This window comes from Dendrobates tinctorius, unplaced genomic scaffold (assembly GCF_039654945.1).
Source record: "Dendrobates tinctorius isolate UK_male_01 unplaced genomic scaffold, ASM3965494v1 ptg000231l, whole genome shotgun sequence".
NCBI lineage: Eukaryota > Metazoa > Chordata > Amphibia > Anura > Dendrobatidae > Dendrobates > Dendrobates tinctorius.
Genome location: NW_027361898.1, coordinates 1,175,208 through 1,199,063, shown reverse-complemented (window position 1 = coordinate 1,199,063; position 23,856 = coordinate 1,175,208). Strand labels below are relative to the sequence as shown.

Here is a 23,856-nt window from a genome sequence, read left to right as displayed (position 1 = left end):
ATATTATGCTTCGCTCTTCCCTGGTATTAAAGTTATGGCTGATTGTAGTAATCCTCGTTTATAACTTACAGAATTTTATTTCTAGTTTTCTGGTTGTAACCTGCAGTATAAAAATTGGAGGATTTAATTCTTGAGTATAATGATGACAACCATAAAGAAAGTTTTCAAATCACCATCACTTTCAGGTTACTGATCTCCAATACCAAAAGTTACCTGTGGTCAGGAGTCGCATTGCTTCTGCAATAATTGCCCCCTCCCCCCACACACCTATTTCTGCACAACCCCTTTAAATTAGACGCGGAGGCGGGAATATGTAAATGTTTTGTATTTTGACGAAATTTTAAAACTGCCACAGATGTGACATCACAGAAACCTAAAGTTCTGTACAGGAAGTGACATGTGAGCGGAGGAGGGGCCCCCGGAGGTGAATGCTATATAGGTGTGTATACGCCGTACCTTGCACCATGTGCTGCCGGCTTGGACTGGACACCTGCGACTCCTCTCTGATTCTATGGACCAGTGATTTGCAGAAAGCCGCTATCCAGCAATGGCTGCCACCATGGTAATGAGGCAGACGCCTGTGCCATCCTCTATCTGTACACGCCCATAGGTCAGAGTGTCTATCGCTGTCACATCGCACTAATCAAATTCAAGCAGTTTACTCGTGAAACCTCGTTTAACGGAAAAACTTATAAAACACATTTCATATTACAGGTGACATTAACTCCAGCTGTGAACAGTACTCATCCGGCGTCACACTCTAGAGCGGCTTTCTGTAGCTTCAGGAGCTGAAATCTGTTCAGTGTATGCACTGAAAATTTGCATCCTGCGATGCCATGCATCATCTGATTGGTTCAGTTCAAGATGTTGGAGCAACTCTGGAATCAATCAGCAGCTGCAGAAGGCAATTGCAGCTCTAGAGTACAAGGTAAGTAATGGACAAGTTCATGTGTTATATGGTCATATTATCGATCGCCGCACTTCAGCTTTGGACGGCGTGGCTTATCAAAGAGCAGACAATTAAGGCAACAGTACTAAGCACTGAAAAATGCATCGATTACCATCGCGGGCAGCCGACACTAGCGCAGGCCCAATGTCCCCTAGGGGGCTCCTACCAAGTGACCAGCGAGGCAGACACGACCTTCGACACTGAAAGGCGATTAAATAAAAATTGTAATAAATAGCATCCGAACCTGGACGATTTGTCCAGCAGCCCGGCCGCCATTATTACAGGCACCTTTCCCCTTTCAGCCCCAGAGGCGGACCTCTTCACAGAAGGCATCTACGTGTGCACGTTATATAGACATGTATAGATAAAACTCATACAGGCTTGGGAAGAAGAAACAAGGACAAACCAGAAGTCTACATAGAAATGACTAAAAAGAGGGGCTGCAGTATAATACACGGGCACGATGGTGTCAGGGGGAGGCACTGCTGGTTCAGTCTCTTGTGCGGAGAAGGGCTTCAATTGCACAGATTCGGGGCCCCCGATCATCGCTGACCACTGATACAGCCATGTGGAGCACCACCGTCCATTTGATTTTGGTTTTAAAAAGAATAATAGAAAAAGGAAGAAAGGAAATTGCACTTAAAATTGTAAGGTTTTTGCTTCTTGAAGGCGGCATCTCGCACCATCGTACGAGCGCGGCCGGGTGACACATAGGAAAGGTTAAGGGAAGACCGCACCGCTGATGTGCGAGTGGTCGTGTTCCGGAATGTTTCAAGAGCTATGAAACTCCTTGGCACTTTCATATGTGCAGTGGTGAAGGGAGGCGCTCTCCCTCCCCGATACCAGGCAGAGCGGCTGATGCAGGGGTGGAGGTCACTCACAGAGCTGCGAAGCGTCCATAATGCGAGGAAGGAACCTGTAGACCTTGGAGGTCCGTGTCAAGTGAAACCAAAGTGAAGGCCAGGGGTCATGTGCAGTCACCTGTGAATACCAGGGGGCAGGGTGCAGACCACCAGTCTGGGATGCATAGCTTTTATATCGGTGCCGTCTTCCGCACTGAAGTGCTACCTCTGAACCACGTCGCTTATCTCTTTGACAGATGATAGCAGCTTGGTAAAGTCCTGAGGAGTGGCGGGTCCTCCACCCACAGATGCGGCGGCCGGGCAGATCTGCAGGTCGCGGAGGCTGTTCTCCAATTTGCTCATGGCTTCTCGGAAAGCGAACTTGTTCCTCATTTGCTGAATGGAGTCCACATAGCAGGTGCAGAATGCATGGAGATTCTTGGCGGCCTCCAGCACAGCGCTGTGGCTGGCCATCTGTTCAGAGTTCCGGTTGATGGCTGCCCGCAGGCATGTGGTGCTCTCCAGCAAGGTCTCCTTGGTGACTGCTCCACTCAGCAGCTTCTCAGGAGGTTGTCGAGTTTTGCGCAAGGAAACCCTGGTGGAGATGAGTGGAATGAAGGCAGTGGAGGATGAGGACGACGTTGGCTGAGGGGGCTCCGTCCCAGTCTGGGCACTGGCCCGCTTCTCTGTAGACAGGAGCTTGGTGGCGGATGCGGTTTTCTTGGCACTTTCCGGCACCACGGAGCTTGTTCTTAAGTGGTCTTCACTCTGGTTGGCGGCCTTGTGCTTTGACTCATTGCTGCTACTGTCGTGGTTAAGGCTTTGGGGGGAAATCTTGGCAGATTTCGCCCCGATGCTGGTGGAAGATGGGGAGGTCTGGCTGGACAGTGGTAAAGGGGGGCTCGGCTTGATCTTCGTCATTTTCGCTTTGTCTTTGATGGCTGGTTCAGTGGCTTTGAGTCTCCTGAGACGAAGCTCGGTCTCAGTTTTCCCAACATTCGAATTTTGTTTCCCAGTGGAAACTGACTCGGAAGCAGTTTTTACGCTCCCACACTCTTCTCTTTGTAAGGGGGAAGAAGTCGTTGGGCCGCAGGGTTTCCTACGCGGTAATTTTGGTGTTAGGCTGGGAGGACTCGAGCCTGGACTTTGATCGGCATCTTTAAAGACTTCGTCCGTAAGCTCCTCCGGCTTTTTGGGCAGGCGGGGAGGCGGTGTAATGGCCCCCCTAGAACAAGCAAGGTCCTGTTTTCCCTCGTTGCCTCTTTTACGGGGCAGGGCTGGTTTGTCGGCTTTTTGGGCACCTCCGGAGCTAGACATGTCCATCATGTGCCTGGTAGAGGGCAACTCCCGGGGCAGTGTAACCGATTTCCATTCCATGTCCTTGGACCCCAGCGGCATGCACGAGGCAGAAGACGACCGCTGGAAGCGTTTGCTGCTGGTGCCACCCCCATCTTCTTCTGGTGGAGGTGGTTGCCGTCCAACAATTGAGACTGACTTTTTCCAGTGTGGGGTTAGGAAGAGCGTACCACCCTGCACTGAGCCATTGGTCATGGTAGTCCCGTTACTTGGGAATTTCGAGGAATCAATATCGCCTCCAATGCTGTTGTCTCTGCAGTCTCCTTCCAGGCACCTAGGCTCCATTTCTCGGAAGGAGCTACTGCGCTTGGGTGGGGTGGGAGCGGTTTTCTTCTTCCTCTTGATCAGTGTGCTGAAGAGATTAGTTTTCTTACTGTTGTGGAGCAGCCGCTCATCCTCAGGGCCGCCATCAGCTGCACCAACCCGTTCCTTACGAGGGAGGATAGGAGACACCGCAGCCGACTCCAGATCCAGAACATCTGCAAGAGAAAGAGGACAAAATCACTGAGGGAGACACAGGAGGACTACAGAACCATCTGGCCACTATGGATATACTTCCCAACAACCCAGCAACATCCTTTGCAATCAGTTTGTCTCAAGTCACCAAATTTGGAGTGAGCAAACTGGAAAGGACCCTACACAGCTCTGGGAACCATAAGAGGTGCTGCAAAGTTCCCAATTGCACGTTCAGCAGAAAACTGACCCACGGGTAAAACCGCAGTTCCTTGTGCACCCAAACTGCAGCACCATCCCTGGAGTCCGGCTCACTGACATTTACCGAAACCTTTAGGTGCCACTAAGAGGAGCTGCAGAAAATCCCCACAAATCAACACAGATCTCTGGCGTCCATGTACCTTGATCGGCAGCTCCTCGGCTGTGTGAGGTATCTGTGTTATTATCGTCCTTGTTCTCAGTCACCCTCCGGGTCGTCCTGGTCTTCGTCGGCAGCTCAGGGGCCTGCATGAGGCAGCTGACACTCACCTTCAGGCCTTTCTTCCCCAGCTCTTTCTCCACCTCTGTAAAAACAAAAATAAAGTGAGAATTGCACAGCTGAATAGCTTGTTACAATGTATCAGTGAAGACAGCCTTGTGTGGTCTAGGTACATAAGAACTCCTCTCTTCCGACCTCCCATGACAGGCATTACAAAGGCCCTAAGTGCCCGACCTGAACGGCTCCGTCCCTCCCTCCACTGCAGTTCTCAGATTCTCTACATGAATCAGGGTGCTCAGGATGAACAGAGCCGTAGGTGCTGGTAGCAGTGTAAGACATACAAAAGCACTCTGCTCATAGGGCTGCTCCCTGGCAACAGGCAGTCAATGATCCCTCAGAATAATGTAAGCACTGCATTTAGTCACCTCCATCTCCGAGGTGCATGTTGTGAATTGCCGGAGTTTTATGCGCTCCCCGCGGCTGGATACAAGAACCGCCATTTATCCCCAGAGCAATCAATCAACAATTATTCTACAAAAAGACATTCATGGGCGGGAAGAAAAAAAAAAATGCATGTGGGTGCAGCTCTCCAGGCCGCACAGAGGACAATGGTTGAGAGCTGCCTTTTATTATGTATTCAGCCCTTGGTAATAGCAATTATCGGTGAAAGCAAAAGCTAATGCATTAGTGGAATGGAGGCACTGCTTCAGACAAATGAAAGAAAAAAATATTGTTTAAAAAAGAAAAAAAAAAAAATACAGATACCACGCGTTCGTGCCAACATTGATATTGTCTGCGATTTGTGAAGAGCCTTTGTAAGGTGCACCATTGTCTGCTGAGACAAACCTTACAGCACGCTAGTTATATAGAGGGAGCAGAAAAGCGACAGCTGGGGCACTGCTGGTACAGATACAGCGCAATACATCATGTCCCCTGCAGAGGCACTACAGCACATAACAGGATCCTATCAGCTTCTTGTCAGGAGACCCAGCTAACCAAACAGGACTGTATAAATGGGACAACCCCTTTAACACAGTTCCAACTGCTTAAGTAATATTCCCCTAAATATTTTCTAATTTTGGAAATGTGATCCCTGTGGCGATAAGGTTGCCGCCTCTGCTGGACATTCTCCTGACACCCCGGTATTATTACAGGGGTTGTCCAGCACCACTCGCTTCTGCATTGGCGATGATGTGGCATCTCCACACTCCTGCCGATCCTGCTCTTGCTCGGGGAGATATATGGAGACGTTAAGGCATCAAGCTCCAGATAAAAGTGAGCGCGCATTAAAACTGGATGGTGGAATTACTAGATAGGCAATTCCCGGATTTGTTACTAAAGATCCGTTAGAAGATGGATGCGGAAAGGCAAGTGACAATAGAAGGACATGGCGAGATTCATGGAAGGACATGAAAGCAGCGGTGCTACCCGAGTAACAAACTCCCCAGTAATGAACACTCCGCATCTTTGTAATGACTTCAGATGGTCCTGCTTTTGAGATTTACTATCTTGAAAGGGTCCACACAGCATTGCATCTCCAGGAATAGAGCTCATTAGCTGCATCCTTTCTTATCATCCTTACCGTCCGAGATACTCGACTCCTGGAACATCGTCTCAAAGGCCTGGTGGATCTCAGCAAAGGAGGGCCGGTCCAGAGGGTTCCACTGCCAGCCTGCAAGAAGGCGAAGTTCGGTGAACATGGTCACACACATTCCACATGAAAGGACATTTGCTGTATTGGGGAATGGCTACTTCAGCAATTGTCTCCTGCTCTTAAATGCCATGAGGTCCCCCCTCCGCGTGTCGTGCAGACACTTACATGCTCTCATGAGTTGGTAGACCTTCTCTGGGCAGCCCTCGGGACGCTCCATGCGATAGTCCTTCTCTAGCAGCTCATACACCTGCGATAGGTCGATGCCAGGGTATGGGGACATCCCGTAGGTGGCAATCTCCCAAAGCAAAACACCGAAAGCTGTGAGGGAAAGACGACGATACCAATTAGTGGAGGAGGATGAAAATAGTAATAGGGATCTGAGTCCTGAGACTAGCAGTAGTTTGTAGGGGTCAGAGGAAGAGCAGCTACATCTTAATCAGGGACAGCGACATCCCACTCACCCCAGACGTCAGATTTTATGGAAAACTTGTTGTAGGCTAGGCTCTCAGGCGCAGTCCACTTGATGGGGAATTTGGCTCCAGCGTGGGCAGTGTACGTGTCGCCAGTCATCAGGCGACTGAGCCCGAAATCAGCGACTTTCACCAAGTGGTTTTCTCCAACGAGGCAGTTTCTGGCTGCGAGGTCTCTACAGGCAAGAGAAGAAACCAAAATATCCATGTTACACACCAATGCAAAAATATTCACATCCAGAGTACAACCACCAGGCCAGGCTTCCGCATGGGGTCTGAATATTTTCTGCTCTCAGGTTAAAACTCCTGGTCAGAGCAGTTGCAGTAATAGCCGCCAATAACCCGGAGTTCGGCACTCATGCATCATTGACCGGCCCTGATCCAGAGAGACCCCTAATTAATCTGCAATTAACCAATTATCTCTGGCTTCTCAATCAATCGTTTTAGTGTGGAGCTGAGCGGCTGCATCCCGAGGGCAGGAGACGAGCCCGTTACCAGCCTATACAGAGACAGAGGCCGGCCCAGAATACATATGGACTCTGGGGTCATATAATGGAGAGGGTAGGATCCGTGACCACTAGGATCTAGGAATCTCAGCCTCTCTTGTGAGCACAACATGAAAAGGATAAGGGGGAACCACAGACCCTCTGATATTTGTAGCTAGTGACACCACATATTAGAATGTTTATTTTGCCTAATGGGGGATGGAAATACTGAATTGCACAGATTACCGCTCTCTGCATGGGGAAAGTTCTTGCTAGGCCCAGGGGGAGCTCGCCAAGCCCAGGGAGAGCTAGCCATAGTCCCATCTTTCTGGTGAGATGCCCACTATGCTGGCTCTATGGCACTAGGAGCTCAGTGACCGCCTGGCGTTTGCAGTTATTAGCAGCACACATGGCTTTCACTGGGGTAAGTGTGGTCTCACCTGCCTAAGGAGAGGGGGACATCACCCTCTCATTACATTGTTAGGAGCGGAGATCCGATTGCAAGGAATGTGAACGGGTGGCAGCTAATTGCCCACAGAAAAAGTCACAGCACGGGCTTCGTGGCACATCGAGGCAGTCTGATTAGGACAATAGGCAATTAAAAATCTTCTACAAGGCACCAGCGATAACAAGGATTCATTTGTGCAGCTCCAGATCATCACTGTGATGAGCCACTGCCCCCCAAAAGCAGAACGGCCTGATACCCCCCTCCACCGTGGCTATCCTTCTGCATACAGCCGCCTTCCAATCGCGAATATAAAGGATCCCCCCCCCCTTCTTTGGGGCTTATTCATACGACCACACAGAGGCAGAATTCTCCAGAATCACATATGGGAGGACCGTGGGTGGGTTCTGCAAACGTAGAAATAACCAGAGTGCAGTTGTGTGAATAAGTCATTCCAAGCTGTTTTCTTCTGGTATCAGCCACCGATGTGCTGCTCCTTTCTTCCTGCAGCACAGTCTCATCTCTCTTAGGGAAAGCTGAGTGCCCCCCTCTTCGCACCCCATATGGGGGCAGACAGAACGGTAGAAAACGATATGGACCGCACATTCATAAATCTTACATTGCTCTAAAGCCGCCAGGCATAAATGTACAGAACCGAACGCGAGGCTCTTCGTATAACATTATGATCACACCGTATGAAGCCACTGCCAAGTGCAGTACTGTGGTGATGGTGGTTTGTGCAAGGTACTGCACCTTTTAGGTCAGGGACCGTAAGAGGTTTGCCATGACGTGACAATGGGCTTCATACAGTCTGATCACAATGCTTCACTAAAAACCTCATGTTCAATTTTGTAAATTTTTGATGGTGGCATTAGATCAATGTATGATTTTTGGATGTGCGGTCCAGGTCTTGTTCTACAGTTCTGCCCAAAATTGGGGTGGACTCCTAGCATTCCCATAGACCTGAATGGCAAATCTGCCTAATTACAGAAAAGATCAATGACAAGCAGTAACCCAGCTTTCCCATAAGGCAGAGATGCCAGAGATGGCTCAAGAGTCTACAGAGGGAGTTGTATGTAGTTCCTACCGTGCTCCCTGATTAACCCCTCACTGGCAGGTAACAATACAATCTCCCTCTGTCCTTGTTGTAAAAAAAACACTAGGGAGAACATTCGCGGTTGGGCTGACATTTAATATAACTTCAATTTCCCAGAGAACGGACGTAAAATGCCATGGCGTCATGTGCCGCTCTCTCAGGAGATGCTGCCTCCTTTGTGTCGGGTTTTAAAGCTGCCCGGCCTCCGTATTGTTTGCACAAACCAACACGGCAAATTGTTTCAGCACTTAAGACCATGAGCCGAGATGGTGGCGGAGCCAGGAGCACCGCTGACCGCATAATTACATCCCTGCGCAAAAATAAAATACAAAAACCACAACTGACTTAATTCTGCCGCGGCATAATGGAGCCGAGTGAGCGAACTGCCACCAATCAGACCGTTTATGGTACACGATCAGGAATGCAGACAGCGCGGAGGCACATCACATGACACAGAGGTAAGTGCACGCTCTTTAGAAACTGCAGACCTGTGGATGAAGTTCTTCTTCTCCAGGTACTCCATTGCTGATGAGATCTGCGTAGCCATGTGAAGGAGGACCACGGCCGTCACCTCCTCCCGAATGCAATCCCGCAGGTAATCCAACAGGTTCCCATACGTCATAAACTCTGTGATGATGTAGAATGGGGGCTCCCGAGTACAGACCCCTAAATAAGGAATAAATAGCAGAATAGTGAGTGCAGCTCTGGGGTATAATACAGGATGTAACTTTGGGTCAGTACAGGATCAGTAATGTATGTACACAGTGAATGCACCAGCAGAATAGTGAGTGCAGCTCTGCAGTATAATACAGGATGTAACTCAGGATCAGTACAGGATAAGTAATGTACTGTATGTACACAGTGACTGCACCAGCAGAATAGTGAGTGCAGCTCTGGAGTATAATACAGGATGTAACTCAGGATCAGTACAGGATCAGTAATGTAATGTATGTACACAGTGACTGCACCAGCAGAATAGTAAGTGCAGCTCTGGAGTATAATACAGGATGTAACTCAGGATCAGTACAGGATCAGTAATGTAATGTATGTACACAGTGACTGCACCAGCAGAATAGTAAGTGCAGCTCTGGGGTATAATACAGGATGCAACCCAGTATCAGTACAGGATCAGTAATGTAATGTATGTACACAATGACTGCACCAGCAGAATAGCGAGTGCAGCTCTGGAGTATAATACATGATGTAACTCAGGATCAGTAATGTAATGTATGTACACAGTGACTCCACCAGCAGAATAGTGAGTGCAGCTCTGGGGTATAATACAGGATGTAACTCAGGAACAGTACAGGATCAGTAATGTAATGTATGTACACAGTGACTCCACCAGCAGAATAGTGAGTGCAGCTCTGGGGTATAATACAGGATGTAACTCAGGAACAGTACAGGATCAGTAATGTAATGTATGTACACAGTGACTGCACCAGCAGAATAGTGAGTGCAGCTCTGGAGTATAATACGACGTACAGAATGTAACTCAGGATCAGTAATGTAATGTATGTACACAGTGAATGCACCTGCAAAATAGTGAGTGCAGCTGAGCTCTGGGGTATAATATAGGATGTGATGGTGATGAATGGATGCTGTGAATATGCAACTCACTGTGTACATACCCAGCAGCTGCACCAGATTTGGATGCTTCACCTCCTTCATCACAGCAGCTTCCTTTAAGAACTCCTCCACCTCCATGGTGTCTTCCTAGAAGCAAAAAGCGGGAAATGAGATGAACCTCCGCTCTACAGACACATCGTCTCATCACCATGGTGACCAAATGGGATTATGATGGCTTTTTCATTTTGTGTGACCAAAGCTCCTAAACTTTCTAACAACTTGAATGCAGAGTAGTCAAAAAAGTATATCTACTTACTGCTATGTGAATGATTTCCCCTCTGCTTGCTGAGTGAATAGAAACTCTGTGACCTTTACCTGCTCACAAGAGTGCATGGTGACTGATCCAGCAACCTGCTCCTGCACAGTACAATGTGCCTTTCCACTCACTTACAGAAACCAGTTTAATTTTCAAGAACTTCCAGCAAGCAGAGATCTGCTATCTATATGGAGACACTAGCACGTGTGTAGACAACTGATGTAATGGCGTGCTGAGAGAAGTGGTGATCAGACGCCACTGATCCTGGAGATCAGTTAAATGAGATATCGCGAGGCAATGCTGTAGATTTTCAGAGGGTGAAAACAAAATAGACTGCAATCACAAAGTAAGATCTGTAAAGTGAAGAGAAGGCACAAGAAGCCCCCAAAACTGATGGATGAGGTGATGTACTGAAGTATGGCCAAGGCAAGGAAATAGATCTGCGCTGCATGTGGCAGAGGAGACCAATGCGGGGACGGGGGACAGCCAATTTAGGATGTGAAACATTTTAGTGTCCTTTTCTATGGTCTAAATTTAGAAATTCTTTTTTTCGATCCGACTCGTGTCAGGGGCCCGATTTCATGGGTCTGATGTGACTCGCCTTCAGCGTCTTCACTGCCACGGTCAGGTTGTACTTTTTCCAGACACCCTCGTAGACCTCTCCGTACTGCCCGCCACCAAGCTTGTGCTTCATAGTGATGTCCGTCCTCTCGATCTCCCATTTATCATAGTCTGGGGACACCCCATAGATGGTGGGTTTGTTGCGCTTCGGAGCCGGGTAGTGCAGTGTGGTGATCAGTCCATCGGACACTGTGGAGTGGTGGTGCACGAGCTCGGCCAGTGTATTAAAGCGGCTGTCTGAGGACACATAGAGCTGCAGGAGAAAAACAAGATATTAGAGATCTGGTCACATCCAGAGCTGCAGCATATATGACTGATCCAACCGTAATACCTGTGCTCTCATAATTCACTGCTCTCTGCTGCACAGCATTGTGGGGAGGCACCAGTACAGTGATACATCCATCACAATGCAGCACGGCAGTACACACCCCACCAGCAGGGGGCAACAGAAGTGTAAATCAGGGCTGTGGAGTCGGTAAGCCAAACCTGCGACTCCGACTCCGACTCCTCAATTTCCCTTACACCGACTCCGACTCCAACTCCGACTCCACGACTCCGACTCCCACACATATTGCTTATATTTAAGTGAAAAATTTATTGTAGTACAATGTGAACCTCAGACATTTAATCATTTTTATGATCCAATAATCAAGATGTTTAGATAGAACAGAATATATATTGGTGTACTACCCGGTTTTCATTCTTTTTGGTACAGATACGATATGGATAGACAGATATGGATAAATGGATATATAGATAGAGCAGATTTCTAATCTGCTTTTGCTACTGAAAACATTATCTATGAGCTCAAAAACCTTTCAGGTGATGCAGTTTTTTAAAAAGATGATCAGCTTTTGCAGCTGAAAAACGTATCCTCAAAAAAACACAGGAAAAACGCTGTGTGTGAATGTAGCCTTAGATCAGGAATATAACAGCCATTTATAGGACATTTCATAACTTTCCCAAACTCCTATGAAAAAATATTCAGCACATCCTGCATTGAATTACTGTACCCAATTTATTATATATTTTAGGAGTCGGAGTCGGTCCATTTTATACCGACTCCAACTCCGACTCCGACTCCACCAAAATGAGCACCGACTCCGACTCCACGACTCCGACTCCACAGCCCTGGTGTAAATGCAGCTTTAGATGTGCCTGGAGTAAAATGCACAGTTATGATAGGTAGGTATGATACCCGCAGATCCCACAGGACGGACTCCAAACTCCTCCTGTGTGTGGCTGCTTGAGACTCTCCTTGTTGCAGTCACCAAGACGGTGACGTCGGACCCTCGCTTGTTTATTTTCCGCAGACTGCTCAGCATTACAGGCGCAGTAATTAGATTTGGGGCAGCTGCCACTCAGTTCTTGCTTCCCTCCATGTAGCAGCCACCAGCTTTATGAATCTGTGAGGATTAACCCAATTTTACTGGTTTTCCTCCGATCCCTGCCAAGCACAACAGTCCGGTGCCAGATGCCCACATACTGTACATATTTAACTCTGGCAATGCCAGGAAAGCCCTGGACCCCCAATCTCTTGCAGCAGAACAGGATCAGATCACAGCCGGGCCCTTCAGTATGTAGTGCCAGGCTGAGAGCTCACAATGAATGATCAGCATGAGGTCCTCATCCCTCCCCCAGCCCTGGAGGCGGACGGTTCCTCCAATTGTACAGCCCCGGTCTTGTGCACAATGCCTTCTCACAGCCAAGGCTGTGAAAAAATGTAGTGGAGACCAAGAATGGCTGTATCATAATAGAGTAAAACTGAAGTATAAAGCAGAGAGAACTAGAGAGCATCTAGGTTACTGAGGATACTCCAATAGACAATGCAGCTATGCATTGCTATGCAGCTATCACTGATCATAATAGAGCAATGCTGCAGTGTAAAGAAGCAGTTATGCTCCTGAGGATACTCCTGACAATGCAGCCATTCTGGAATCACAAATAGCTGTATCATAATAGAGCAGAGGATGGATTTCTGACAACCCATGGCTGGTTGTCAGCTGGGGCCTTACCTTGCCGTCAGATGCTGTATTGATCCGGTAGTGGTACACCCTGCCCTCGTATCGGAGGGATATGGACCTCTGCCCCGGGCTGCTCTCGCTCTCCCGCACCAGGAAGCTGCCGTTGATGCCGCTGCTCAGGAGGTATTCAGCTGCGTTGCGGGACACTGGCCCGTGGTACCAGGAGTGTTTCTCAGGGCTGTTGACCGGGGTGATGTAGTTACTGGGCACCCAGCCCTGGCCATTCTTGGTCTGAGCCTCGCACCACTCTCCATTGTGATTGTATCCGAGGACTCGAAGCTTTTCCCCTAATACAGAGAAAAGGTGTGAGTGCAGCTCTGGATGGGACTGGAGCAAGTGGCAGAATGTCACTTTTGGCTTTATGCATGGTGGGGGAGTAGTGCCGGTTCTCGGCCTGATCTTACCTTTTGTGATACTGAGGGTATTGTCCCCGCTGGCCACAAAGTCGTACAGTGCAACAAACAGATTGGGGTCATTCTCGCTCGGGCCGGACAGCAGGTTTTCCTTGGAGTTCCAGCGGGCGGCTTCACTCAGACCTTGAGGCTCAAAATCGGAAACGATCGGTCGCTGTAAGGCTTCTGGGGAAGAGAAGGAGACACTAGTCACCAGTGAGAAGCCACATGTTATGTGCCAGCATGCAGAAACTGTGCAGATACAATCCGAGCAGGTAACCCCCACCACAATCACAGTAGATGGGAGCTGACGAAAGGTACGATGACAGCGACAAACTCAATAAGTTCTTCCGATAGTCAGGGTGTAATCAGATCTTCAGGAAATGACGGACAGAGTAATTGTCACAGCAGCACAGAGTATATCAGGAGAACACTGTCATAGCACATCTTAACACTGCTGTTCTGATGTACTCAGAGCTGCTGGGGGCTCCACTAAGAAAGACTCAGTTTGTCACTCCCTACAAGATCAGTATTTTCTTTTTTTTGCTTAAATACTTTGTGCTGCTGGGAATTTTGTTTCTCCTCTAACTCTCAGAACCATACCTCCAAAAAGAACACCACACTCCTTTCCTGACATACTTTGTGCTGCTGAGTGGACCTTGCTATATAAATGTCTTTCCTCCTATCGGATGTGCAGAAATAGCAGAAAATAGGTATTAGACCTACCGTTAATGAGGATTCCAGGAGTCCATCCTGACAGCACCATGGAGGACGACCTCCTCCTCCTTACAGGGACAGGAAAATCACACAAGAGGTTAAAAGGTCCCGTCCCACCCCATTTCCCTCAGTGATTTAACAAGTACCACAGCGTGGATAATGCAAGTAACACTTTAATGATACAATCATATTACAGCATATGACATAATATAAACAGGGAGGGAACTACCTGTGCTGTCAGGATAGACTCCTGGAAACATCATTACCGGTAGGTCTAATATCTATTTTCCAGGATGTCCCCCTGACAGCACCATGGAGAGTACCAAAGCACCTACCTCCTCAGTGTGGTATTACCGCCTGGAGAACCTTTCTCCCAAATGCGGTCTGTTGACCGGCTAGCACATCAAGCTTGTAGTGCTTGCAGAATGTATTAAGTCTGGCCCAGGTTGCTGCTCTACAGATTTGGTCAACTGGGGCGCCTGCCCGTTCGGCCCACGAGGCCGATACTGCCCTTGTAGAGTGGGCCATTAAAGTATCTGGCGGGTTGGGGCCTTCAGCTTGGTAGGCGTCTGAGATTACTGAAGTAATCCATCTTGCGATGGTTGCCTTAGAGCAGTGTTTCTCAACTCCAGTTCTCAAGACCCACCAACAGGTCATGTTTTCAGGATTTCCTTAGTATTGCACAGGTGATGCTGTTAATGCTTGAGCAGGTGATGAAATTATCACCTGTGCAATACTAAGGAAACCCTGAAAACGACCTGTTGGTGGTGAGGCCTGGAGTTGAGAAACACTGCCTTAGAGGCTTTTTCCCCCCTTGTTTTTACCCCCAAAAAGGACGAACAGATTTTGGTCAATACACCAGCTGCTGGTGGCCTCCAAATAGACTATAACCGCGCGTCTCACATCCAGTGAGTAAAGACGCTGTTCCTTTTCATTACAGGGGGTGTCGCAAAAGGATGGTAACACTATCACCTGGTTTATATTTTGACAAGAGGCTACCTTTGGAATAAATGCCGGATCTAATCTCAAGATTATACTATCTTCTCTGATCTGGAGATACGGGTCTCTAGTGGACAGGGCCTGGATTTCCCCTATTCTCTTGGCTGTGGTAATGGCTACAAGAAAGGCCGTTCTGCGAGTGAGAGTTGAAATAGTCATCTCTTCCCTGGTGACGTAGGGATCCCTACATAGGAGCCTGAGTACCAGGCCAAGGTCCCAAGGCGGGGTGAGCTGCCTAATCGTGGGGCGAAGACGTTGCATGGCTTTTATAAATCTTGCTACCCAAGGGTGAGAAGCTAACGGGTAATCAAAGAAGGAGCTTAAGGCCGAAATCTGGACCTTTAAAGTGCTGGACTTAAGACCTTTATTAAACCCTGACTGTAGAAAGTTTAAGACACTAGGGAGGTCAGGGGTACCCGCCACGAGATCGGACCTGCCACCGTCCAGACAAAATCTCTTCCATATCCTCTGGTATATTGAGGACGTAACCGGTTTCCTGCTGGCCTGTAGGGTAGATATGACCTAATCTGATAAGCCTTTTGCCTTCAGGATGTCCCTTTCAGAATCCAAGCCGAGAGGTGGAGTCTTGCTGGATTCGGATGGCGGATCAGGCCCTGGTGGATGAATTCTTTCTTCAGAGGTAGCTCGACTGGGTTGTCCACTGGCATGCCCCCAGTAGGAGAAACCAGCTTCTCTTTGGCCAGTATGAAACGACCATTATCACCTTTGTGCGGTCCTCACGGATTTTCCCCGAGTACCGCCAGTATGAGCGCCAGTGGTGGGAACACGTAAGAGAGGGGTTCTTCCCAGGCCTGACTCAGGGCGTCTACACCTTCCGGGTGGTCCGCCGGATTCAGGGAGTAGAATCTGGAGACCTTTGAGTTTTTTTGGCTTGCTAACAGGTCTATACTGGGGGTCCCCCAAAGCTGACACAGTTGAAGAAAGATCTCTTCATTCAGCTCCCACTCTGTCTGGCAGACCTGCTTAGGTAGCCCGCTACTACGTTCTGGGAACCCTCTAGGTGGACTGCCGTTACTGAGAGGACTGTTCCCTCTGCCCAGGCGAATATTCTTCCTGCTAGGGCCTGGAGCTGTCGGTGCCTGGGGCCTCCCTGGTGCTTCAGGAAAGACACTGCTGTTACGTTGTCGGATAATACGCGGACGTCACGGTTCTTCAGGACCGCCCGGTTCCGCCGCAGGGTTTCCCAGACCGCATAGAGTTTCCTGAAGTTAGAGGATCTGCTTCTGATGTCTACTGGCCATCTTCCCTGGAAGATTTTTCCTTTTACATGGGCTCCCCATCCCCACGTACTGGCGTCTGTGATGAGTACCACGTATGGAGAGGTTGTCCATAATAAGCCCACCTGGAGATTCCTGGGCTGTGTCCACCAACAGTGATTTTTCAACAAGTCGTGGCAGCCTTATGGGTCTGTCGAGTGAAGCCTGACTCCTGTCCCATATTGCGAGGATCTCCTTTTGTAACGGTCTCGAATGGAACTGGGCCCATCTGAAGCACGGAATGCAGGCAGTCATTAAGCCCAGAACCTCCATTGCGCTTGTTATGGAGGAGCGAAGCTTCAAGCGGTCCCTGGCTCGGTCATGAACAGTCTTCTGCCTTCCTTTTGGTAGCAAGGATATCCTGTCTTGTGAGTCTAAGAGAACTCCGAGGAAGACCTGCCTGCACTCTGGTATGAGGTCTGACTTCTGCCAGTTGATCACCCAGCCGAGGAACTCGATTACTGTAATTGCCCGGTTCCTTTCTCGAATGAGCGCTTCTTCGGATCCTGCCACCAGGAGGAAATCGTCTAGGTATGGTATGATCACGATTCCTTGGCTTCTCAGGTAGGCCACTACCTTCGCTACCAGCTTTGTGAAGATTCGGGGGGGGCCGATGCCAGCCCGAATGGAAGGCATTGGAACTGGCAGGTCCGGGTTGGTAATTTGACTGCGAATCTTAGCAGGCTTTGGGATGACGGATGGATAGGGACCGGATAGTACGCACTCTTCAGGTCGAGGGTGCACATGACAGCGTCCCTGTCTATTAGCTGTATTGCGGACCGAATTGGCTCCATCCGGAACCTCTTGTACCTGACCCACGCATTTAGAGGCTCTAAATTTATAATAGTTCGGGCCTCGCCGGATGGTTTTGCAATGGAGAACAGGGAGGAGTAGTGTCCCTTTCCCCTTTCTGTCAGAGGAACCGGTAATATAACCTCTGAACTGATCATGTCCTGTATGTCCGCAATGGTTCTGAGGACCCACTGGTTGTGGCTGACTCGGGCCCAATTTACGGCGAAGTCTACCCCCGATACTTATGGCGTCATTGCCTCCTAGATCTGGAGGTTAACACAAAAAGGGAGCCTTTGCTTCTCCCACCTTGGCTGTGGGAGCTCCTATAGGAGCCTCTGTTGGACCTGGCTTGGCTCCTAAAGTCGGCCTGTCTCCTATAGGAGGGGCCGCTCCGAAAGGACTGGGGTCGCTTAAGTTTTTGTTCTGGGAAACCTTTTTGTCGGACACCAGCTCTAAAATGTTATCTAGGGCTGGTCCGAATACCCTTAGGCCCGAGAAGGGGATGGAGCATAGCTTCGCCTTAGAGGCGTTATCCCCTTACCAGGATTTAAGCCAGACCGCTCTTCTAGCTGCGTTAGAAAGGGAGCCGTTTCTGGCTGCAAACCTTACTGATTCGGCTGACGTATCCGACAGGAACGCTGTGGCTGATTTCATGAGGGAAAGGGATGCTAGGATCTCAGTTCTAGGGGTCTTGTTGGTTAGGTGTTCCTCCAACTGCCCCATCCACAAAAACATAGACCTGGCAACCGAGGTGGCTGCTATGTTAGCCCTGATGAGGGCTGTCGAAGTCTCCCATGTCCTTTTTAATAAAACGTCAGCCTTCCTGTCCATCGGGTCCCGGAGACTTGAGTCCTCGAACGGGATGGCGGTCTTCTTGGTGTCCTTGGCTACAGGAACATTGATCTTCGGTACTTCCTCCCATGATCGTGTTTCCTCGGGATCAAAAGGCAGTCGACTTTTAAAGTCACGGGATAGTATGAGTCGGCGTTCCGCCTCCTTCCACTCCTCAAGGACCATTGTTTTGATGTGTTCACTTACGGGGAAAACTGTCTGTTTCCGAGCCACCAGTCCTCCGAACATCAGGTCCTGTCTAGACTGCGGCTTAGGAACTTCCTCAATCTGCATGGTGTTCCTCACCGCCTGGACCAACTCGTCCGTGTCCTCTAGCCTGAATAGGTATTTCCTGCCTCGATCCTGTCTGTCAGCCAGGATCTCTCCTTCCTCCTCTGGATCAGAGTCCCAGGATTCTGACCCCTTGATAGAGCTTGCTTCGGACGCTGGCTCTGCTCCCTACCTCGGACGCTTGCGGCTTGGCCCTGGACTGGGGGACTGCTGCTGTTCGAGGCTGACTCTGGAGGCCAGTACTTCCTCCCGTATCAAGGATCCCATCTCGGAGAGGGGGGATGGCTGCTCGTCTCTTACGACCCTTGATGTGCAGGGTCTGCAGAGGGTTTTGCCATAGGTGTCTGGCAGCTTTACCCTGCATACAGGGCATCTGACCGACTTGGATGCGGCCTTGGCAGGGTCCTTAGTCACTGTCGGGGGGCTGCTGGGGTTCCCTTACCCTATTAATTTAAGATAGGGTAGTCAGGCCCTGGGCTGCGGGGCTGGCTTTGGGGAGGGTGGTCTGCACCAGGCGCACTTACCCCTCCATTCGCCTGAGCCTCTGTATCCATCCATGCCGCGGTCTGCGCTTCCAGAGAGACGCTGAGCTCCTGGAGCGCGCATTGAGATTCAAGCCCAGCGCGCAACGTCACCTGAAGTGACGCACGTCTTCTCGCGATACGCGGGAAATCGCTCCAGCCGCTTCCGCCGCTAGCCCCGCCTGCGCCTCTGACGGCGCTCTCTTCGTGATGCCGGCGCCCACCTGGCCAGCTGCCTGAGGGGGACCGGCCTTCACCTGCCATGGCGGCCACCAGCTGGAGCCGAGAGCCTCCCACCGGAAGGAGCGGCTCACTCCAGGAGCGTCGTCCTGCTCCTGGCCTTTGGGGCAGAGGGACTCCCCATTGGGAAGTTTCGGCCCTGGGCGTCTTGACAGGGGGAAGGTTTGGACTGGCCGCCCGATCCCCCTGAGCCCTCCGGTAAGCTCTGCAGCGCTTCCTCTCGCGTGTCCCTCCATGCAGGCACAGGAAAAACACAGACAAATGGGGTGGGATGGGACCTTTTAACCTCTCGTGTGCTTTTCCTGTCCCTGTAAGGCCTCTTTCACACTTCAGTTTTTTACAATCAGTCACAATCCGCCAGGTTTTGAAAAAAACGGATCCTCAATTTTCTTTTGAGGATCCGTTTTTTTTCCCCATTGACTTCCATTATTGGCGGATTGTGACGGATTGCCGTCCGTTGTATCCGTTTTTTTTGCGGATCCGCCAAAAGTTGCTGTCCGTCAGCATCCTCAAAGATTTCAAAACGGAGCTTGCAACGTTTTTTTCTCTGGCGGATCCTCCAGACACTCATTTAACTCTTTCTGTGTGCCGGACAAAAAATAACACTCTCTCTCTCAAATCGGACGGGTGGCATCCGTTGTCATCAGTACTAAAACGGATCCGCCATCCGTCCTTTTGGCAGATTTTGACTGGGGAGAAGATGAAGTTCACAGACAGCCGAGGGAGTAGGGCCCCAAAGCAGAACAGAGCATTTCAAATCAGAAGTGGAACAGACAAATGCCCACACCATGACTCTGGAGCTACAGGGCCCCACACCATGACTCTGGAGCTTCGGAGCCCCCACACCATGACTCTGGAGCTATGGGGCCATTTGAGAATTTTGATTGGTCAGGAGACACTGCCTTGCAGGCACATTTCATCAGGGACCCTGGCAGTAGTAAGGTGCCCAACCCAATCATCAGCCTATGTGCCACTCTACCAGACAGAATGTGGAAAAGGAGGGGTTGGCAGAGATGGGTCACGCACCAGGATGTGGCTGGTGGGAGATCACCCAATCAGAACTAAACGGAAGAAAGGAAATTCAATGCGGCCCTCTCCCCCTCATACAGAACCGCATGCTGCGCAGTAATAACAAGAGACAGACAGAGACCCCTGGAGCTGGCGGATCTGTGATTACTGGGTTACAACGGCTTACAAGACCTGTGACTGCCATCTGCCAAAAAAGTCTAACAGGCTGGAAAGCCGGATGACTACCAATATGGCCGCCATCTATAGGGTTGTCACCTAAAAGGCAAATTTGTTTTAATGTAAAAGGCAGCTAACTCCTGCAGTACCCGCGGCCGGACTACTCCATACTGACCCAATACTTCTTCAGCTGAGGGTCTGTCTCAGCTGAATCCAGAGTGATACACTATACCAACCTCTAAGGAATAGTGATGCATGGATAGGTGTTGTCTGAGCATGCTCGGGTGCTAATTGAGTGACTTCGGTGGGCTTGAAAATATGTTCGAGCCCCCGTGGCTGAATGACTCGTGGATGTTCAACAGCCCTAAACACAAGCAGGGATTGCAAGACATGCAGTCTCGGAACATATTACAGCACGCTGAAGACACTCAGTTAGCACCCGAGCATGCTCAGATAACACCTTCTCTGAACACATTCGCTCATCACTAATTAGAATGCAAAGAAAGAGCTGAAAATGTACCCACCCTGTATGGATACAACCACCAACATGCCAGCTCCCAGTTGCATTTTTTTTTTTTTTTAATAGTTTTGCTGCCACAAACTGATACATTGTATCAAGCCATTCATGTGTGAGAAGAGTCAAGCCTGTACCTATACACTGACAGCAAGCAATACTGCACCCATCATCCCACCTGTAAACTACAACTACCATGTTGCACTGCAAACCAAGACGGAGGATGCAGTCACACACCTTTATAATAAATCACTCATGAATTCTGGCCATGGTGGAGCAGTAGCAGCGCTCTCCGAGCCGCTTCCTGGGGACATTGGCGCGCTCCAGTCGTGATTTGTGTTTTACAATAATTTGTGTGAAAACTATATATATATATATATATATATATATATATATATATATATATATATATATATATATATATATATATAACTATATATATATATATATATATAACTATATATATCTATAACTATATATATATATAACTATATATATATCTAACTATATATATATATAACTATATATATATAACTATATATATATATATAACTATATATATATAACTATATATATATATATATATATAACTATATATAACTATATATATATATATATATATATATATATATATATATATATATATATAAAAATCGGCTTTTACAACGGGAGGAGGAGCGGCCGGTAGCTGCGCGCAGATGCAGCAGAGCTATCTGAATGGAAAACACAAGCAACTAATCTAACGTTTTCCAAGTTTTCGGGTATGTGCACGCGGTGTGGATTTTGCTGCGGATCCGCAGCGGTTTTGGCTCTGCGGGTCCGCAGCAGATTTAGGTGCATTGTACAGTACCATTGTTTCAATGGTAAACTGGAAAACGCTGTGCACATGCTGCGGATTTTTCCGCGCGGTTTTGCTGTGGTTTACAAACCGCAGCATGTCAATTCTTTAGTGCAGAAACGCTACAGTTTCACACCTCATCCATTATGAGGTGTAAAGCCGCAGGGCAAGTCCTGTGGATTTATCTGCGGTTTTTACTACAAAATCCGCAGAGCCAAAAGACTATGTGTGCACATAGCCTTAAAGCTTTCTTGTGCTTTAAAACTTAAAAGGGAAACCATCCCTTTATTTGTTCCTGGGGATACAATACATGTAACATGGTTACAGCTCCTACAGGGGATGTCCCCCGGCTTTCCCAGACCCCTGAATGACAAATCTGACTATTTGGTGGCTGACATTTGTATATAACAGATGCAGCATGTGAAATGCTAACTCCGCTACAGAAGTGGTCAGACAACTTTCCTTTAAGCCTGCCTAGGAACACAGCAGCAGAAGCTTAGCCGCTCAGCATGCCAGAAAAGCTGGGTGACATTAGCTGGGGCGATACCGGTGGCCATATTGATTGCTATCCAGTACCTAGATGCTCTTAAAGGGAAGGCGAGTATTTGACAAGTTCCACAAGTGGAGTTTACAAGATGTTGGCGATTTCCTTCCCACTATCTGTCATGTGATCTCGCCTTAAAGTGCTAGTACTTGGCTGTTATCTTGTGAGATTGTCGCGTCCCGTTGGATCCTAAGTGCTGTCGCCTCTGAGGAGTTAAACACAATGGAAAGTCCTGGGATGCTGAATGCTTCTGGACCCGTATTCTAAGAGATGGCGTCAAACTAGTACTGGGACTTTACCATGTAAGGTGAGGTCAGCGGAGGACGCCAGCCTCTGCTCCAAGGTGCCGGAAAGTCACGTACATGGAGCGGATGTCCAATGTAGGGGGCTCACACATTTAAAGGGCCAGTAACCAAAAAAACTGAAGGCTCTGCAGAGGAGGAAAACAGTTGCATATATAGATGGAAATATTTCTGGAGCAGTGGCCTCCAGCCTGCCACACTCCCGCTATCTGGGCATATGCTGGGAGTTGTAGTGTTGCAATGGCTGGTGCACCACAGGTTGGAGCTCAGCACTAGAGCTATGCAAGCTAAAGCAGAGAGCTCCCATTCTTCCACTGAAATGGCCGATAACCGGAACAATCTGATATATAAAGCTCAATGTGGGTGGGTATGTGTGTATGTATGTCCGCACCGTCGCAGCTACAGACACAAAATTTGGCACAGTCACACGTCTGGACCCCGAGAGCGTCCTAGGCTATGCTGTGAGGTGAAATTGTAACCCCGCGCATTCCAATTCACTAAACAATTTTGCCCCTATCTACATAATGGGGGAAAAGTGAAAGGAAAAGTGTTGGAGGCAAATTGACAGCTGCCGGATGTGAACAAGGGGGACTTAAAGAATGAGAGCGATGGCGCCAAAGAGTATATACCGTACAGTTGCTAAGGTGGGGCCCTGACATGGGATACTCACCACACACGGGGATATGAACACACACACAAAATGCGCCACACACTACCACGTGCTTCCACACATATACCACCCTCAGCACACATTTCACCACACATACACCAACCTCGCCACATAAAAGTCCAAACACAAAAGTCACCACTCAAAACTCGCCACACTGTCCCAGAGCTGTTTAAAAGATGAAAAATGAGCTGTGATTGGTTGCTATCAGCAACAGTTTTCTTTGTAGACAGTTGTGGTAACTGAGGCCTGTTATTCTTATCATTTCTATGGTGTTATCGTCCTTCTGTAAAGCTGGAAACAACACAATTTATTACCGTGCCAACACAGACCACCCTCTGACACAGACTGCAGGGGGAGTCCAGTCCAGAGGATTAGATACATGGCTCAGCAGGCAGTATCACACAGGGTAGGATTAGATACACAGCTCAGCACACAGTATCACACAGGATAGGATTAGATACACAGCTGAGCACAGTATCACACAGGATAGGATTAGATACACAGCTGAGCACACAGTATCACACAGGATAGGATTACATACACGGCTCAGCAGTCAGTATCACACAGGATAGGATTAGATACATAGCTCAGCAGACAGTATCACACAGGATAGGATTACATACACGGCTCAGCAGACAGTATCACACATGATAGGATTAGATACACAGCTCAGCAGACAGTATTACTCAGGATAGGATTAGATACACGGCTCAGCAGTCAGTATCACAGGATAGGATTAGATACACAGCTCAGCAGACAGTATTACTCAGGATAGGATTACATACACGGCTCAGCAGACAGTATCACACAGGATAGGATTAGATACACAGCTCAGCAGACAGTATCACACAGGATAGGATTAGATACCCGGCTCAGCAGACAGTATCACACAGGATAGGATTAGATACACAGCTGAGCAGACAGTATCACACAGGATAGGATTAGATACACAGCTGAGCAGTCAGTATTACACAGGATGGGATTA

The 23,856-nt window shown here is 48.8% G+C and overlaps 1 protein-coding gene across 2 annotated transcripts in view; it reads right to left on the bottom strand.

Moving 5' to 3' along the window:
• Nucleotides 1-310: 310 nt before the first annotated feature.
• The window catches only part of ABL1 (ABL proto-oncogene 1, non-receptor tyrosine kinase), a 103,831-nt gene continuing 80,285 nt past the window's right edge, over nucleotides 311-23,856 (bottom strand). For both annotated transcript variants that reach the window (XM_073555930.1, XM_073555929.1), the window contains exons 2-11: nucleotides 13,163-13,336; nucleotides 12,750-13,045; nucleotides 10,711-10,987; nucleotides 9,860-9,940; nucleotides 8,717-8,894; nucleotides 6,194-6,378; nucleotides 5,898-6,050; nucleotides 5,661-5,750; nucleotides 4,002-4,163; nucleotides 311-3,626 (exon numbers count right to left, since the gene is read on the bottom strand). In XM_073555930.1, the coding sequence (XP_073412031.1) occupies nucleotides 2,014-3,626; nucleotides 4,002-4,163; nucleotides 5,661-5,750; nucleotides 5,898-6,050; nucleotides 6,194-6,378; nucleotides 8,717-8,894; nucleotides 9,860-9,940; nucleotides 10,711-10,987; nucleotides 12,750-13,045; nucleotides 13,163-13,336 (3,209 nt within the window). In that variant the 3' untranslated portion in view covers nucleotides 311-2,013. The remainder of the gene's footprint in view (nucleotides 3,627-4,001; nucleotides 4,164-5,660; nucleotides 5,751-5,897; nucleotides 6,051-6,193; nucleotides 6,379-8,716; nucleotides 8,895-9,859; nucleotides 9,941-10,710; nucleotides 10,988-12,749; nucleotides 13,046-13,162; nucleotides 13,337-23,856) is intronic.